Genomic DNA, 17,632 nt, shown 5'->3' on the forward strand with positions numbered 1-17,632 from the left:
GAGGGCGGTGGATGCTGGAGCAGCCCAGCCCTGTTGGATCAGAGTCTCCTGCCGCTGTTGGTTCTTCCTTTTAACCGGCGCACCAGCTCCTCTCCCTCCCCCCCATTTCCATGGGTCCACAGGCTAAGGCTTGGCTCGCTGCCTATCAAGGACAGCATTAGCTTTCAAATGTTGGTCTCCGGAGTTGATTTCCTGCACGTGGGAGCTGATTAGAGCAGATTTGAGTGTGAAATCCTGCTGTCCCCAGGGACAGCCGGCTCCTCGCCGGGGCCATGCTGTGTGCCATGCTCTGCCCTTGTGTTCTCGGAGCTGGGCCTGGCCTCAGGGTCCCAGATCCCAGGGGGAAGAGAAGTGCTGGGTCTCCCCCATGCAGGATCATGGGGGGAAGGCGAAAGAGCCCGGCCTTCATTAGAAACTGGATCTGAGCACTGACACTGTGCATCTCTCGCAATAAAACCCCAGGGTCAGCCACTGCTGTTTCTGCTGTCCCAGTTCTGTGGCCCGGCTTTACCTGGGTGCAGCTAAGGAAAGCCTGGGGAGATTAGGTGTCTGGCTGACAGCAAGCTCGGGTCAGTCATTATCCGATGGCTGACGCAGAGACATCCCCCGTGGGGAAACGAGGACACGGGCTGTGTGGAGAGCTGCCTGCCGTGCACAGTCCAAGTGGGTGAATCGGTTTCTGGATGCAGGAGCATGTGGAGGTGGAGTCCTTCTCGTGGACAATACAGGAGCTCCGGGATAGCCTCCTGGGTGCTCTGCAGAGACTCTGTGGCTGGGGAAGGCAGAGGCTGCAGATTAGGAGAAGTTTGTTTAAATGGTAGCTTGAAAAAAATGTTTGCTCCCTTCACCACAGTCCCAGGTTTTGCTCGTAGGAGACTTCTGCAACTGGGCATTTATCTGTATCCATCTGAAATGTGCTGTATGGCGTGCGGCAGGATGCCCAGCCGCTGCAGAAACGTTACACACAGTACAACTGAAATGCAGCCACCTCTGGGGAGAAGGCTGGCAGCTAACCTCCACATAGCACCTTGTCCAACACTATGGGGGCACCAAGGCACTCTGGCTAAGGCACTTACGAAGGATGCCCTGGGGTCTCTAGTGTCCACGCAGAGCAGATGGAATCTCACTTCTCGTGGCCAACGTTTTGCTGTGCCCAGTACGTGCTGGCGTCTGTCAGAGCAGGGTGAGCGTGTGCAGCTAGGCGAAGTCAGGCACTGTAGCACCCAATATGCAGGCTCTGGCTGGAGGGGGCTGCTGTGCCAGCCAAGTGACTGGGCTGGCTGACTTCTCCTTGGCTCAGCCTGTTGGTGGGCTGGACAGAGCAATCTTTGACCCTGACAGCCGATTGCCTTCATGCTGTATCTGTGCCAGGGAGTGGGGTCGGCAGGTGTCTTCTGAAGCCTGTAGCTGTCTGTATTGTGGTGGGGCCAGGCGCCTACCGCAAGTCAAGTTAAAGCAGCGTTGCGTGTGGCTGTTCAGTCTCTCTTCCCCGCCCTGTCCACAGGCTCCACCTTGGGCTGCTTCCACTGGTCGAAAGGAGTGAGGATCCGCGCCAGCCTGCGGCTCCTCCTGGAGTGGATGCGGGGCGTGGGCTTCGGGCACCTGGCCGAGCAGTTCTTCAGCAAGCTCTCCAGCGTGGCTCACCTGCTGGCCATGCCGAGCTCCCAGCTGGCGCAGGTGAGACGTGCATGGGCTTCTTGGCTCAGGGTATTGATGGCCTTTGGGGACCAGACCCTCATAGGCCTGTAGCCACCTAAATCCCATTGAATCCAATCAGATCCCTTGGAGGGTCTGGGCCTGCAAGTGGCAGGAGACTCTTGTGAGCATCATGGATGGGGACGTTTGGGAGGGCCAGTTATTAGATGGGGCTCCCCAAGCCAGCGCTCCCCACACTAACTGAGGGGTCATCTCCCCAAGGTAGGGAGCCCGAAGGAGCACAGTCTCTTTCGTATGCAGCTTCCCTCCCTTTTCCCGTTAGAAGCATCGTGGGACATCAAAGGCCTGCCCATCAGAGCAGAGGGTGTGGGGGAATCAATGCCATTTCCCCGACATTGGGCCAAGATGGGAGATCCCTGAGGTAGGAGTGGAAGGCAGGGTTCCCTCCAGAAATTGCACAGCCAGCTTCAGACACAGGAAATCCCAGAGACGCGGGTCCGTTTTGTGTGCTGGGTGAATCTGATCCATCCCTCAGAACGTGATGTCGCTCTCGGGCCAGGCTTTCAAACGCTGCCGCAGAACATGCCCAGGCCTACTGGCTCTGCATGCCGAACTGGGACAGCCAGCTTGGCATATGGGGACTAAGGGGCTGATTTGCGGGAATGTATTTGCTTAAAACATCCAGGCTATTTTCCAAAGCCAAACCTTGGGGGCACATCCTCTCGACCAACATCTGTGCCCGTTTGGGTAGGAAGCAGCAGCGTGAGGCTGACTGATGGGAGCAGGTAGCATTTCAGGCTTTCTGTGTCTTACATCCTGTCCTTGGCTTCAGTAGGCAGCTCCCGTATTGGGAGTAGCAGCGACGCAAATGCACAGCCGCTGTGCTGCCGCCGTGCCTTCACTCCTGGGCTCTCCAGACCCCTTAGCATGCCGCTCACTTGCTGAAGCGCCATGCTGAGCTCATTCCCCGTTGATCAGACTGCTTCACTCCCTGCCGTCTTCCCTGTGCACCGTCCTGAGGCCTTCACCCCAGCTCTCTCTTGCTTGCGCAGATGACCTGGCCATTGCTGAGAGCCGAGTTCCCCAGCCTGAGTCCTGCTCAGCTCCATCACATCCTGACTCAGTACCAGGCAGCGTCCGATGTGGGGTGTGTCGCGGCCTGGCAGCCCTGGCAGGAGGACAGCCCTGCAGCCTTCAGGACGGGTGAGCGCACAGCGCTGGTGCGGCTGCGTTGCACTGATAGGGGTGTGATCTGTGCCCTCAGTAGCACTTGGGGTGTCCTGACTCTGGGTTGAGCCACTCAGATGCACTTCTGTGTATGCCAGGCCATGGGTGGGGGAAGCTAACAATGGGGTGGAATCACAGTCTTCCCGACAGATACAGGGGACACGTGACTCGCCCGGTGGGTGAATGTTGGCTGTACCCCGTACTATCAATGCCATTAGCTATGGTATTTATATCCCCCCCTTACCATAGAGCCGAGCACCTTGCAGGCTTTAACGTTCTGACAATACTCACCCTCATTGACCAGACAAGGCTCAGAGTGACTGACTCACGTGGGACAAGCGGTGGAGCAGGGCATCACACCCAGCTCTCTGAAGTCCCAGGCTGGCACCCTAACCACTAGACCATCCTTCCTCCACTAGCATGTACCCAGACATACTGGGCTAAGACATGGGCGGGGCTAAAGTGTGGGACGACTCAGCACTTTTCCCCAGCAGCATGATCTTGGCTACCGGAGAAGAGAGAGATCAGGACACGGTGAAGTGGGTGGAAACGAATCAAGGAGTGCGAGAGACTGGATTACGGCTCTTCTAGCAATAGCTACAGGGACTTGGGGGGACAGAGCCCAGAGCAGTGGATCTGAGAAGCTGCGGGACCCTTTTCTAAATGACACAGGGAGGGAAGGGGATAAAGGTTCTGAACAACCCATTCGAGAGTTTGGAACAAGCAAGGGGCACGACCCAGGGGAGCTAAGCAGAGCGAAGGCATTACCTAGCACCCTCTGGAGGCCAATGGTGTGGGGTCATGACCTAGAGGATGCTGGGATTGGTCCCCATGCAAATACTTGGCTTGCAGGACCTGGGGAAAAGCAGTGGCTCCACAGTCCGGGAGCAGGCCTGGGGCTCAGGTGAGTCACATATCAGCACCAGCTTCCCTCTGTGTTTTGCAGACGAAGTGCTGGAGTCCTTTGATAACCACCCGCCCATCGTCCTGCCAAGTGGAGGATTTAAGGTGGACTTGGAGGTGGAGACGCTGGACGATAATGTGTACCGGCATCTCCTGTACGTCCGTCACTTCCTGTGGAGTCTGCGGAGCAAGAGCCCCCACGCAAGTGACTTGCCAGAGTCAGAGCCCCTGAAGGTAGCAATCACTGACCCAGGGAGAGCATTGTCCCTGCCAGCCCTCTCTGAGGGACATCATAGCTCCCCAGCCATCCTGCACAGATCTGCCATGATCTCACCTTCATCTCTGAGTCCCATGCTCTACCTGCCAGACCATACTGCCGTCAGCTGCTCCCTCCTCTTCGATCCGCTCCGCCCCTGCTGCTCCCTCTGCTTCGCGCTGCTCCCTCCTCTTCGATCCACGCTGGCCCCTGCTGCTCCCTCTGCTTCGCGCTGCTTCCTCCGCTTCGATCCACGCTGGCCCCTGCTGCTCCCTCTGCTTCGATCCACGCCGCCCCAGCTGCTCCCTCCGCTTTGATCCACGCCGCCCTCCCCATTCCCTCCGCTTCGATCCACGCCGCCCCCTGCTGTTCCCTCTGCTTCGATCCATACCGCTCCCCGCTACTCCCTCCGCTTTGATCCACGCCGCCCCCCCATTCCCTCCGCTTCAATCCACGCCACCCCCTGCTGTTCCCTCTGCTTTGATCCACGCCGCTCCCCGCCGCTCCCCCCATTCCCTGCGCTTTGATCCACGCCACTCCCTGCTGCTCCCTCCGCTTTTATCCTATTAGCCAGGAGTTACTGATTCACACTTTCCATATTCCCATCATGGCTTGCTGTAGCTGAACCCAGCAAACATGCCCCTGCTCTCTCTCTAGGTTTCCTGGGCAGTGGCTGACATTGCCACATTGGCCTCTGCCGCTCCCCGGGACTCGTTAGTCCAGTCCATTTAGCTTAGACTTTATTGGGGCAAGTCGCACCGTTTTCATATAATTGACGAGTTAGAGGGAGGTGCTGGTATCCAGGAGCATTAGGCAAGATGTGACCACTAGAGGGAGGTGCAATGAAATCCAGGGGAGATTCAGCCAGAAGATACACCAGGTGAATCTCTCTGTGCTGCTTTCCTTTCCTGTAGGATGTGAATGTGCTACATTGGAATGGAGGTTTCCCTCCATTCCCTGCAGAATTTCACAGGTTTCTCCCATCCCCCACCGCTGGCCCTGCTGGGAATGCAGCCTACGCTGTGCATTCGTCAATGACTAGAGCAGTGGTTCTGAGCGAGGGGCCTGGGGCCCCCTCGGGGGCTGCGAGCAGGTTTCAGGGGGTCCGCCGAGCAGGGCCAGAATTAGACTCGCTGGGGCCCAGGGCAGAAAGCAGAAGCCCCCCCACCCAGGGCTGAAGCTGAATCAAAGACTATCAGGGTTGGAAGGGACCTCAGGAGATCAGCTAGTCCAGTCCAACCCCCTGCTCAAAGCAGAACCAATCCCCAGATAGATTTTTGCCCCAGATCCCTAAATGTCCCCCTCAAGGATTGAACTCACAACCCTGGGTTTAGCAGGCCAATGCTCAAACCACTGAGCTATCCTTCCCTAACTGAGCTAGCTTGAAGCCTGAGCAATGCAGCTTTGTGGGGGCCCCTGTGGCATGGGGCTGCTTGCTACCCCCTAATGCCGGCCCTGGCTTTTGTATGCAGAAAAGCAGTTGTGGCACAGGTGGGTCGTGGAGTTTTTACTGCATGCTGTGGGGGGCTTAGAACAGAAAAAGGTTGAGAGCCCCCCCCGGGCTAGAGCACGCATCAGCAAACTCAGTGACCGTGACCAGTGCCGAGCTCTGGTTCCCTGCAGCTGCCCTGCAATGGGTTTGCGTCTGCCATGTCTGCTGCAGTTCTTCCTGGGGTATTTAGCCTAATCTCCCACCGGCGGCTGCTTTGGGAGGGAAGCGCATGCTGACTGTACCAGGGTAAAGGAGCCCCCTGCTGCATTATTTGCCAGGTGGCTGTTGGGCCCTAGAGCCTGACCATGAAGAGCGGAAGGGGGGAGACCCTCTCTTCACAGGCCGAGCCCAGGAGGAAGCCTACGTTAGTGCGTGCCTGGGATATTCTAACCACGGCCCCAGTTCTGCAGGCCCTGTGACCTTCTGTGACCGCCAGATTTCATGGGCTGTGCGCCTTTGGGAGTTTACTGGAGCTGTGGCTTCCTTGTGGGCTGCAGAGGCTGGAAAACCCTAGCGAGCTGATATCTCAAACAAGAGGAACCTGCCCGCTGCTGGGCGGGATTAGCACCGCTAATCCCCTTGCCTGGAGGAGGGCGGGGAGGTGCAGATAAAGTACACAAGTGTGTTAGCAAGGAGGGGGAGGGAAGTTCCAGTTTGCAATGCGGTCTTTCCCTCATCTGTGCCCTTCCTGTCTCGCCCCCGTAGAAGTGGGGAGTACGGGGTGGCTCTGGGCTCCAGGGAATGCCCCTCCCCCTCCACGGGGGGTAAGCAGCCTGGCCCACTCTCCCGTCCACACGCAAGCATTTGTGGGGTTAATGTGAAGGTGTGTAAAGTTCCCCTGTGGTGAGACCATAGACAGGCTGTATTTACCTGTGGGCGGGGCATGCTGTGGTCAGGACAGGAGATGGGGACTCAAACTTTGGGGTCTCTGCCCAGCTCTGCCCTGTGACCCTGGCCAAGTCATTTCCCCTCTCTGGGCTTTGCTTCCCCGTGCTGACTAATGGGGCTAACAGCACTGCTTCAGCCCCCAGGAGGGGTCACACTGCTAGGGTTACCATATTTCAGTACTGCAAAAAGAGGACACTCCATGGGGCCCTGGCCCCGCCCCAACTCCGCCCCTGGCCCCGCCCCACCTGCCCCAACTCCGCCCCTTCCCCAAAGTCCCTGCCCCAACTCCGCCCCCTCCCCTGAGCACCCCGCATTCCCCCTCCTCCCTCCCGCCCCCCGGCTGCTGCTGCGCTGGGGAAGTTGCTTTGGCCCCCGCTGCGGTGGAGAGCGGCGGGAGCCGGGAAAATTGGAGCCCGGGGAGGAGGTGGTCCCCTTACCATGCCTCCCTATTTTCCCGGACATGTCCGGCTTTTTGGAAATTCCTCCCGGACGGGGATTTGAGGATCAAAAAGCCGGGCATATCCGGGAAAATCCGGATGTATGGTAACCCTACCCCAGAACCACCTCCCACCTGCCCGCCGGATCCCCCCAGGCCTCACCCCAGAGCCACCTCCCCCCCCCCCGAACCCCCAGGCCTCACCTCAGAGCCGCTTCCTCCCGCCCGCCAGACTAGGGTTATCATACGTCCGTATTTCCCCGGACATGTCCGGCTTTTTAGTTGTTAAGTTGTATGGTAACCCTACACACTGCTGCACATTTGCCCCATGTTCAAGCTCTTTGGCAGAAGTGCCAAATACTCCCGAGTTACTCCTTCACCTCCCTGCCCCCAGTGGAGGCCAGATACCAAGGTGGGGGTAGCCTAGATAGCTAGAGGGGGTCAGGCTAACGCTCAGTATTTTTCTCTCTTTAAAGAAAGAAGTGCCCACCAGCCAAAACGCCCCCGAGGTGCCCGAGAACGCACTCACCTTGCCAGCCCTGGGCAATTCCTTTGGCCAGTCGGATTACAGACGCCCAGGAAGCTGTGCTGAAGCAGAGGCTGCTGGGAGCCCTCCGCTCCCCACAGATCTGAGCAGATCCCCCAGAGACTATTACACCAGTGAGACACAGCTCCAAGAAAAACTCAAGCATCTGCAACTGCACAGCAGCCTGGGGAAAACCCCCCTCTCCAAGGCCAGCGTGTTGCCAGTGGATCCCTCCTGCTTACTGACCCCTCCCAATACGCCTCTGAACTTTGACCCTGGAAGCCCGGAATCCCCTCAGAGCACCGGCTGTGGGAAAGTCATCCAGGACCCCAGGAAGGATGGACTCAATGGCACCAAAGCCACCACCCCTGAAGGTACCGAGAACCTTTCCTGCCCTCAAATCCCCAGAGCTCACGTGTGTTAGGCTCCATCAGTTCCCCTAGGAACTGCTTCCTGTAGGGAACACAACAAGTCTGCACCCCAGGAGAACAGACTGGGGTCAGACAAGCATGGCACCAGGAGGATAGAGCATAATCCAGCACCACTGGTTCTCCATGGCCTGGCCTCTTTGCTTCTTGCCACAGGGGGAGGCTTCATGGCTTAACCATCAGCAAGGCGACGATTTTGTCATGCAAATGGTTAGTCAATTTCACAGCCAAGGTATGTGGAAAAAAAACCCATCGTCATGGAAGGGTCACGGCCCAGGGTCGGGAGGGGTTGGAGAGTGAACCCCACACCAGCGGCTTCTGTCCCGCAGGGCTGGATCCAGCTCCCTGCTTCAGTCAGTGAAACCCTGTGTGCTCGGTGGCACCACCAATCAGATTTGGCTCATCCGCCCCTCCGTCTCCATCTCTGGCGGGGTGGCCGGCCAAACCAGAATTGTACTGCGACCCTGTGAGTCGCAATGGCTGGAGTGGGGCCCAGAGGAGCTGCGGCGACAGGGGTCACAGACTGCATGAAAATTCCCAATTACCACGAGCAGCGTGACCTCTGCGCCGCAATCTAGCCTGAAGCATCAGGTGAGCAATACCTGCCTGCCCTGGCCCCAGCCGAGGTCACCTTAACCTCGATCGTCCCAAGCTAGCTACACCGAGCTCCGTCCCAAAGGCCTGGCTGCTCTGTGGGGGCACTGAAGAGTCTGTGGTGCTTTCTGTAAGAGCAGGCTCCTTTGGCCAAAGCCCCCCTTTCCCTTCCTTCCTGCCCTTTGCCATTAGCCAATGAGCTACCGCCCTGCAGCCTGCCAGTGGCTGCATGTGCACGGACTGTGAAGTGCCTTCGGGATCCTTCGGGTTCAGCGTAAAAGAGAGAAGATTTGATTACCTTGCTCCCAGGAGCAAGCAGAGGCCTCGTGCTTCCATTTCAGATGTTTGCAGGGACTCAGTGGGTGCTTGGCATCTAAATCCAGCTGCACCTCCTGAAGAAGGAGCAGTTAATTGGTTTGAAGGTGTGACCCAGCGTCCAGTAGATGGAACTGAACAGAGGCAGGAAGGTGTTTGCGAGACACCTGGGCATCAGGGGGGCACTCCTCGTTGAAAATCCCACACTTTGCACACATTGGCAGCTGCGTTTCTCGTGGCCAATGGCAGGGTGATTATGCCCATGTGTTTATTTTTAAACCCCAGTCCCTTCCCCCCAGCTGTGAGCCAGGAGAGGAAGCGAAAGGCCAGCAAATAGAACCCAGATGTCAGGCCGACTGTGTGCTAGAGCCAAAGCACCACGCAGCGCTGCGCCGCAGGAGAGCCTGTATCCATGTGAGAACGCAACACTCCAGGCGTGTTTTATAAGGTCACGATGGGGGCCAGGAGGGGAAGCCAGACCCTCCTGGCTGACTGGGCTCCGCCATGTTCATGAATGCAGAGTGGAGTCATGGCCAGCTTGAGACCTACCAAGCCGTGGCCAAAAATTTTCAGTTCTGCAAAATCCAATGTGCTGGAGGAATTGAATGGCCTTTGCTTGCTCTCGTGCCACCCTTTATTCGGAGAACTCTCCTGCCGCTGAGAAAAACTTGCCCATTAACGCCTGAAATCCTGCAGAGCTGTTTAGGGCCAGATTTGCAAAGGGGTAGCAACCCAAAGTGTCATTTTGTGCCCTCAGGATTTGGGCATCCTGGTTTCTGTATGTGCAGACATTCAGCCATGGTGGGGCAAGCGGCCTTTGCATGAGCACAAGCCAAGGCCTAAAACCTTATCCAAGAATCAGTGTGAGGGCAATGCTTGGCCACAATTGGAGAGGCCCCTTTGGGCTTTTAAGGCCACCGGGTTCTGGAGCTCTCCAGACAGCCCGGGGGAAGAGGGCAGAGTGCTTTCACCAGCCAGCCTGCCTCTCCCCTCTCCCTGCCTCTTCGTCCATGTTATTTCCCAATGTCTGACGTTCTAGACTGATGTTTAACGGATCCTGCAGCCACTAGACTCTCCTCTCTGGGCCGAGTCCCTCGTCGGGAAGCATTTTCTGCCATTTTCACTGTCTGTCCCCAGCTGTCAGGGCTGGTGCTAGCCCATTGCAGGCCCTAAGCAGGAATATTTTGCCCCCCCGCAACACATACCAATACGAGACCCCCTCGAGTTGCTCAAGGCCCTAAGCAATTGCTTAGTCTGTTTATGCCTAGCGCTGGCTCTGCCTGCTGCACTCCCTGAGTGTCACTGCATGGGCAGGTTGGCAAAGCCCAAATGAAGTGAGCCCCCCGGCCCCCGCCCAACGGATGTGCTGCTGCCAGGCACAGAGGCACTCCAGGGAGCCTGGCTGATACACTGCTTAGTTCAGCTGTGATTGCCGGTGGGGCAGGAAAGGGGGAGCTCCATGCAGAGAGGAGCAGGCGGCGTTGGGCGAATAATATTAGTCTGTCCCCTGAAACACCATCTCTTTGGCCCCAGGATGCTCTCCGATGCCCTATGACTATCCCACGCCAGCTTCCTCCAGTCGCAGCTCAGCCACGGATGATTTCTGCTACGTCTTTGTGGTGGAGTTGGAAAAAGGGCCCATTGGGCTGGGGATGGGCCTCATTGATGGCTTGGTGAGTACATTCCGCTCTGCCTCGCAGAATATTTCGACCTAGGCTCGTGCTGCAGGGAATGGATTATATGAAGATGAAAAGTGACCTGTAAAGCTAACGCCGGGTGTATGCCCTATAGCTAGCCCCAGCTTCCTTTCCTATGAAATCTGAACAAGTGGTTGCTTGGATTAATCTCTGGGGTGAATGCAAGTGCCATGATCTCTTAGGTTATACTGATGGATCCCAATAAGGCCCTGTAAGGAATCAGATCTCAGACACCTGCTCGCTCAGACCTAGCTGTAATGCTTATATCAAAGCTGCCCCAAGGCCTGCAGAGAATAGATTAAGTTAGATATGCCCAATGCTATTGCTAGAGTCCTTTGCGGCAGAAGGTTGCAAGACTAGGATGAAAACAACAAGGAGTCTGGTGGCACCTTAAAGACTAACAGATTTATTTGGGCATAAGCTTTCATGGGTAAAAACCTCACTTCTTCGGATACAAAGTGAGGTTTTTACCCACGAAAGCTTATGCCCAAATAAATCTGTTAGTCTTCAAGGTGCCACCAGACTCCTTGTTGTTTTTGTAGATACAGACTAACACGGCTACCCCCTGATACAAGACTAGGATGCAAGACTAAGGAAGGCCTTTCCTGCCCCGTCGCAAGTAACAGGTGAACGTCAAAAAAAATCTGGCCGGATGCTGGCCAGGTGGAGGGCACCCTCCAAGAGCTCATTGCTGAGTAGGAATGAAATGGTTTGTCCTGCCCTGCATTCACAGCACACGCTCAGAATAGCCAGTGCTGAGTGCAAGCAGAAAAGTCACAGGAACGTCCCTGCTCTCATGCACTAGGACAGTGGTCCCCAACCTTTTTTGTCTGGCGGGTGCCAGACGACGAGCCACGGAGGACCGTGGTGGCGGACGAGCATCCGCTGGCCAGTACGCGGGTGCACTTAGACGCACCCACGGGCACCATGTTGGGGACCCCCGCGGGGTTGCAATCTGGTTTGGTGCAATGGGTCACTGTAACAGGGGGCTTTCTCAGCAGTGTATTAGTCTGTAGAAAATAAGGCCTTACCCCTAGTGCTGATTGCATTCCATGTGCACTCAGTGAGGGAGCTTTGTCCTGCCTGGCTTGTTGATTAATCTTCTCCCATATTTAAAACAAACAAGGGAAGTGTGGTCAGCAGTCTCCTCTGTCCACCTGGAGGTACAAACAGGGCTGAGGGCTGCCCTGCTTTGTGCTTGGATGAGAGCACACCCATAGCCCAGGGCTTCAGACCCCCCAGGAGGTCCACAGGCAGCAGTAGATGCTAGGCCTTCAGACTTTCAGCCAGCTCCTTTTCCTCCTCGCTCTGCAGCAGCCTTGCCCTGGCATTTGGAGAAGCTTGGCCTGTTGGTACTGCAGAATTCTTGGAGCAGGTCATGAGACTCCCACTGAGCGTACAAAGGAACTAGGGCACGTGTTTGGCATCTTCTCAGTCTGTCGGAATGCATAAGCTGGGGGAAGTCACTGATCCGAGGTCTCCCTCTGTAGGTGGTGGGGATAGACTGCAAAATCTATTTCATGCACACACAACTAGTGTTCACCATTTCTCTTGTGAAGTCATCTGCACTTGGAAAATGTTCTACAAGCGCCTCACCCTTGCTCACATGGATTCAGCTCTACCAGCATTAGCAACGTTGGGGACCTTTCTGTAGCTGGGGCCTGGGCTGCTACAGGCGATTAAAAAAGCAACCAAAATCCACCCCACACAGGGCGGGACCATTTTCAGAAATGCCGATGTCCCATTTTCAAAAGTGACTGACACGTAGAAGCTTATTGGAAGTCGGGGGCCCTTAGCCCCCCCAAAAAACAACTTAAAAAGGGGACTGTGGCACGTCAGTCGTTCAGTTGCTTTTGACGATTGCACCCAGTGTCTTGTAAGCCTGCTCTGAGCAGAAGTTTTAAATGCCTGCAGCAGCTAGTAACCAGTGGACGCTAAGGCTCCCAACACTGCCGACCCAGAGATGTCGAGTCCGAGAAGCTGTGTCCCCCTTTGCCTTGTGCAGAACCTGTCTCACCACTGCCCTGGTACTGACTGTTGTTAATTGCTGACAGCACACTCCTTTGAACTCTCCGGGCATCTACATCAGGACCCTCATCCAGGACAGTCCTGCAGCCTCAGATGGCAGACTCTCCATAGGAGACCGCATCCTGGCTGTTAACGGCACCAGTCTGATCGGAGCAGATTACCAGAGGTAAAAAAAAATAAAATAAAAAAAGCCAGGATGTGGGAGGCTTTGAAGGCAGGGATGTAGGTTGCAAAAGAGCAGGCCTGGCCCTACTGGAGACTTGGCCCAGTACTCAACGGCGCAGGGGAAAGTCAGCGCTACACCCTTCTCCAGCAGCTGCAGGCATTTTAAACTCCTGCTCAGAGCAGGCTCACAGTCTCCCAGTTGCTCCTGGTGATGCCTGGGCTAATAGCCAGGGGCTTAGTACACAGAGGGGAGCGTTCTGTACCACTGGGAAGGCAGGAGAGCCACCATGTGGGTAGCAAAGTGGCATCAACAAAGGAAGTTTGTGAGAGAGCAGGGGAGCCAGGAGTTTCAGATAGCTACTGATGGCAAAAAGTGCGTGTCAGTGCTCTCCTGCCAGCCTGGGCATGTATTTCCCTGCCCTGGAGTCCACCTGCTAGAGCGGGACATGCTCCATCCCTGGCCACCACCAGGCCAGTTGGTCTGACGCTTTCAAGATAACCCCTCAAGTGGCATTTCGTTGAACTGCAGCCCAGCATCCATTCAGCTGGAAGCAGCAGCCTCTGCAATTGGCCTGGCCCTTAGAAAGCTCCAGTGTGAGTCTCGGCTACAGGGGGATGTTATTTTGACTAGAACAGCTCCGGGCATTGCAGGAGATGCTTGTTTCTAATAAGTGACGTTGCTCTGTGGGGTCAGTGCGGGCTGCGACCCTCGTGGGGTTAAAAACAATTCCAGAGGAGAAATAACCTCTGCTGGTAGCACCGAACATGCAGATGTTGTGTGTGTCTCCTGGGATCAGGCCGTGATCCAGCTCGGGGTGGTGGTGGGGAGACGATAACTTGTACTGGGAGCAAGGAGCAGCCGCGTGTTGAGTATCACAGGGAGAGCAAGCAGTTGGCTGCAGCCCGGCTCCAAACTCACTTAATGCTTCCAGAGGACAATTAAATGAAAGCCTCAGCCCCTCCTGGCTTTCGTGGATGTGAACAAAGAGATAAGCGAGCTGGCCAGCAAGTCTAAGGGGGAGAGATGGGATAGAACAGGGGTAGGCAACCTGCGGCACGCAAGTGGGTTTTCAGTGGCACTCACACTAGCAGGGTCCTGGCCAACGGTCCAGGGGACTCTGTATTTTAACTTAATTTAAAATGAAGCTTCTTAAAAATTTTAAAAACCTTATTTACTTTACACACAACAATAGTTTAGTTCTATAGACTTTTAGAAAGAGACCTTCTAAAAACATTAACATGTATGACTGGCACGCGAAACCTTCAATTAGAGTGAACAAATGAAGACTCGGCACACCACTGCTGGAAGGTTGCCGACCCCTGGGCTAGAACCTGATTGCTCGGGAACTGGCGGAGGTTAGAGAAGTGGGGGAGATGAGTAACTGTAAAGCCCCCACCCACCAAGTAAACAGCAACAGCAGCTCCCCAGAGGAACGCAGTGAAGCAGCTGCCCCCAAAAAGCCTTGCTCCTGGGACTGTCTCTAAAGCCTGCCTGGCACTTGCTGTGCCAAGGGCGAGTGGGGGATGGCGCCGAGGGAAAGCCTCCCGCAGGACGACCAGCCCAAGAGTGGACTAGCAGGATCCGCAGTGGGTCACACCAGCCAGCCGCTACTCTGGTTAGTGAGCGTGGGGCCGTGGCATTAACCTCTCCGTTCCCGTTTGGTCTCTCCAGTGCAGTGGAGCTCATCCGGTCCGGAGGGAAGAAGCTGCGGTTTCTGGTTGCCAAGTCCGACATGGAAATAGCCAAGAAAATCAGCTCCAGCTCCTCATCGTCCTCTTAACGCTCATGTTGCAAGGGCCTGTCCATGGCCCCCAGCAAACGAAGCTGCTGCCAAGGCCAACTACACGAAACCTGGGGGGATGGGCAGAGACTGTGCCTGGAACATGGAGGATCCAGTTGAAATTGCACCATTCCAGGACTAAAGAACTGTTCTCCATTTGCTTTTCAGCCTGCTGGGGGTCTCTGTTCTGCTCTGCACTGCTGAGCGAGTGGGGGAGGGGGCTGTACAATCCAAACACCCCTCCGCTCACAGCTGTATCACCTGGGTTCATTTTACACTGATGTCCTTCCCCCTGCCAGCCTCAGCATGGGGTTTGCATAGCCCACCCCACACTCCTCTCGGCAGAGGGGAGATCCCGTTCCAAGCAGGCAGAGTGCTCGTGGGCTCCACCGAGGTTAGGAACAAGCTATTCCATTCCTCTGCACTCAGTGGGCACGGCAGGGCTGGTAGTTGAGCTTGCCTGATTGGGGGCGGGGGGCCCCAGTGGCTGCTATTGCAATTATTGCGTTACTTAGCGCTGGGAGACTTTGAACACCTGGTGATTAACATAACAATTACAGTTATCGTAGGCCAGAACTGCCAGGGAACGTTTATTACAAACGGAGGTTCCTGGGTGGCTGGGCTGTGAAAGGTGGCAGCAGAATATCCCTCTCACCCTTCAAGCTGGATTCCCAGGGTTGGGGGTGTTTTACGTACTGAGAAATGACAGAACAGCCTGGCTGCCGGAAATGATTGGGGGGCTGCACAGGCAGTAGCAAGCCCAGCTGTGACTTTACAAGGACAGGCTTTAGCACCGTAAGCTGACGTGTGGGGCTGTCGTGGTGGAACTGATGTGTTACCTTCACTTCCTCCACAGCACAGCCTGAGAGTCAGTTCACCCTGCCCTAGTGTGGTGCCTTGCTGCTGCTACACTAGGCCCATCACCCCTGGGCCCTGCACTGGGGATAGAAAGTGGCTACAGCAGAGAGAAAACAGTGTGAGAGCAGCTGCAACCGCACCCAGGCTTGGCAAGAGGGTGCTGCTGGAAGGGTCCTTCTCCTTTCCTCATCACCGTCCCACACCAGGGAGCGGGCTGCTCCCCTGCTCTGGCATTGGCCCTGTTGCACAGGGGAGCTAGTGTTAAATCTTCTCTGTGTCACTGAAGCTTCAACAGCTTTCAGCGACATTGGCCTGGGCAGAGACTGTTACACTGTGAAGCCCCCAGCCCAGGTGAACTAATGTGACCTCTTGCTTTGGTAAAGTACTCACAGGGGTACAACCTGCGCTCCATTACAAAATGGAGACATGGCTGCACCCAGGCAGAGTGGCTGCTCTCTTTGGCTGCTCGGGTGATGCCTTATCCTATGTAGGGGCAAGTCCAGGCTATTGGAGAGACACGGTGCGGGAGGCAATCTTTTTTACTGGACCAACTACTGTTGGAGAGAGAGAGAGAGAGACGCGCACGCGCACACACGCACACACACACACACAAAAAACACAGTTGAGCTACGCCGAGCTCTGCTTCAGGTCTGGGAGGGCACTGCTAACTACAAGATCCAACAGACAGTTTAGCATAAGTACTTACCACATATTCTAACCATTCAAGGGGAAGCGGCCTGTTAACACCCCTGTAGTCATGTAGGACAAAAATGGGGCATGGGGTTAGATTGGTGGAATAAGCCAGAAATCCGTAGCAGGCAGCCCGTAGCTCATTAGTAAGCGAAGAAGTCAAACCTCCCCCCCATAAAGCGAAGGTCATACTTTTGAAGGCACCGCTACTTTTGCAGCTGGACTTGACTAAGTGGAAAGGGCAGCAGTCAGATGGCTAGTAGCCAAGTTGCAGGCCCCAGCAGGTATGTAAATCGAACTAAAAGTAGCTCTGGGGGTAGTTGAATGTGGATGCCAAATCAGAGGTAGTTTTAAAAGGGGTAGCCAGTGCTGTAACATACAGGCAGAGCTGGGGAGTGTGCCACGGGCCAGATTCTGTCTCCCATGCACCATCCCATCTTCTGCATACCTCGGCTGCTCAGAACTGCCTGCAACTGCCATGCTGCTGATGTTAAACAATGTCTGGCCTTGAAAGAGACATTCCCTTTTTGGAAAGTCAGTCACAGCTTGAACTGCTTATTCCCAAGAGCCCACACAAATCACTCTGCTCTCTCCTGCCAGCAGCAAAGCAAGGCGGCTGCTCTACCATGTGGGGAAATGTTTTAAGTGCAAGTATATTCTTCCAGGCTGTTGTAGATGAGCTCTGTGTGTGGGTTAGCAAGCACAGAGAGAGAAAACCCTCCCCTCTGAAGCCAATGGTAAAACCACAAACTAATCACTGTAAGGTGGAAGTGCGGGGTTAGCCCACCCACCATGCCACAGGGTTCTGTGCAGCCCCATGGGCAAGGCATCTAAACCCCCACTGCAGCTCTCCAGGCTGACAGAAATAACCACAGAAGGCTAGAGTCTGGCTTCTGTGCTGTGGCATACTCAGAACACCTGGGCGAGGCCACCTGCACAGCAGTGACTAGAGATACCCTTTAATTGGAACAGAAGCAGGTAACCGCAGGAAGACAGCTCAAGGCTCTTGCTGCCTTATTAATGGTCAAAAGAACTGTGAACATTAGCTTGACCTTCCTCCACTGAGCCCTGGAAGCACCCTCCCGTCCATGCCCCTGCCAGCTGAGGGCTGCAGAGACAGGCACAAGAACTGCCCTCGAGCCTCCAGGGAATCATGGAGATCCCCCTGCAGCCCCGCTTGTCCCAGCCCAGGGTGCAAGAGCCTGAGTTTGCAGCATGACAAAGCAGGCCCAGCTATGGCTTGATTCAGCAGTACCAGAGCAGGCCACACACATACTGCTCTCCAGCTTTGCAGCCCGCCCCCCTAAGGAGAACAGCATAACTCACCCCACAGGCGACTCAGCCAGCCTCCACAGCTGGATGGGAAGCACCAAGCAGTCAGTCCCCAACTGTCTCTAGTTAGCACTGCATACTCTGCTAAATATTCCTATTGCCTGAGTGCAAAGTCAGGGGCCCCTGGAGGGCACACGCTCGCTGCCAGCAGCAGAAAGTAGGGTTACCATACGTCTGGTTTTTCCCGGACACGTCCGGCTTTTGGGTAATCAAACCCCTGTCCGGGGGGAATTGCCAAAAAGCCGAACATGTCCGGGAAAAATACCGCTGGCCGGACACTTCCCCTCCCGCGGCTGCTGTGCTCCTCCCCTGACTCCTCGGCTCTTAAACAGAGCCGAAGAGTCAGGGGAGGAGCACTGC

At 55.7% G+C, this 17,632-nt stretch overlaps 1 protein-coding gene across 4 annotated transcripts in view; it reads left to right on the top strand.

Annotated features, from left to right (window-relative positions):
* RADIL (Rap associating with DIL domain) overlaps nt 1-17,501 on the top strand; it is a 79,641-nt gene extending 62,140 nt beyond the window's left edge. For all 4 annotated transcript variants that reach the window (XM_034783602.1, XM_034783603.1, XM_034783604.1 and 1 more), the window contains 7 exons: nt 1,505-1,677; nt 2,709-2,859; nt 3,830-4,020; nt 7,335-7,758; nt 10,255-10,394; nt 12,473-12,612; nt 14,284-17,501. In XM_034783602.1, coding sequence (XP_034639493.1) covers nt 1,505-1,677; nt 2,709-2,859; nt 3,830-4,020; nt 7,335-7,758; nt 10,255-10,394; nt 12,473-12,612; nt 14,284-14,392 — 1,328 coding nt within the window. In that variant the 3' untranslated portion in view covers nt 14,393-17,501. The remainder of the gene's footprint in view (nt 1-1,504; nt 1,678-2,708; nt 2,860-3,829; nt 4,021-7,334; nt 7,759-10,254; nt 10,395-12,472; nt 12,613-14,283) is intronic.
* The last annotated feature ends 131 nt before the right edge of the window (nt 17,502-17,632 follow it).

This window comes from Trachemys scripta, chromosome 10 (assembly GCF_013100865.1).
Source record: "Trachemys scripta elegans isolate TJP31775 chromosome 10, CAS_Tse_1.0, whole genome shotgun sequence".
Classification (NCBI taxonomy): Eukaryota; Metazoa; Chordata; order Testudines; family Emydidae; genus Trachemys; species Trachemys scripta.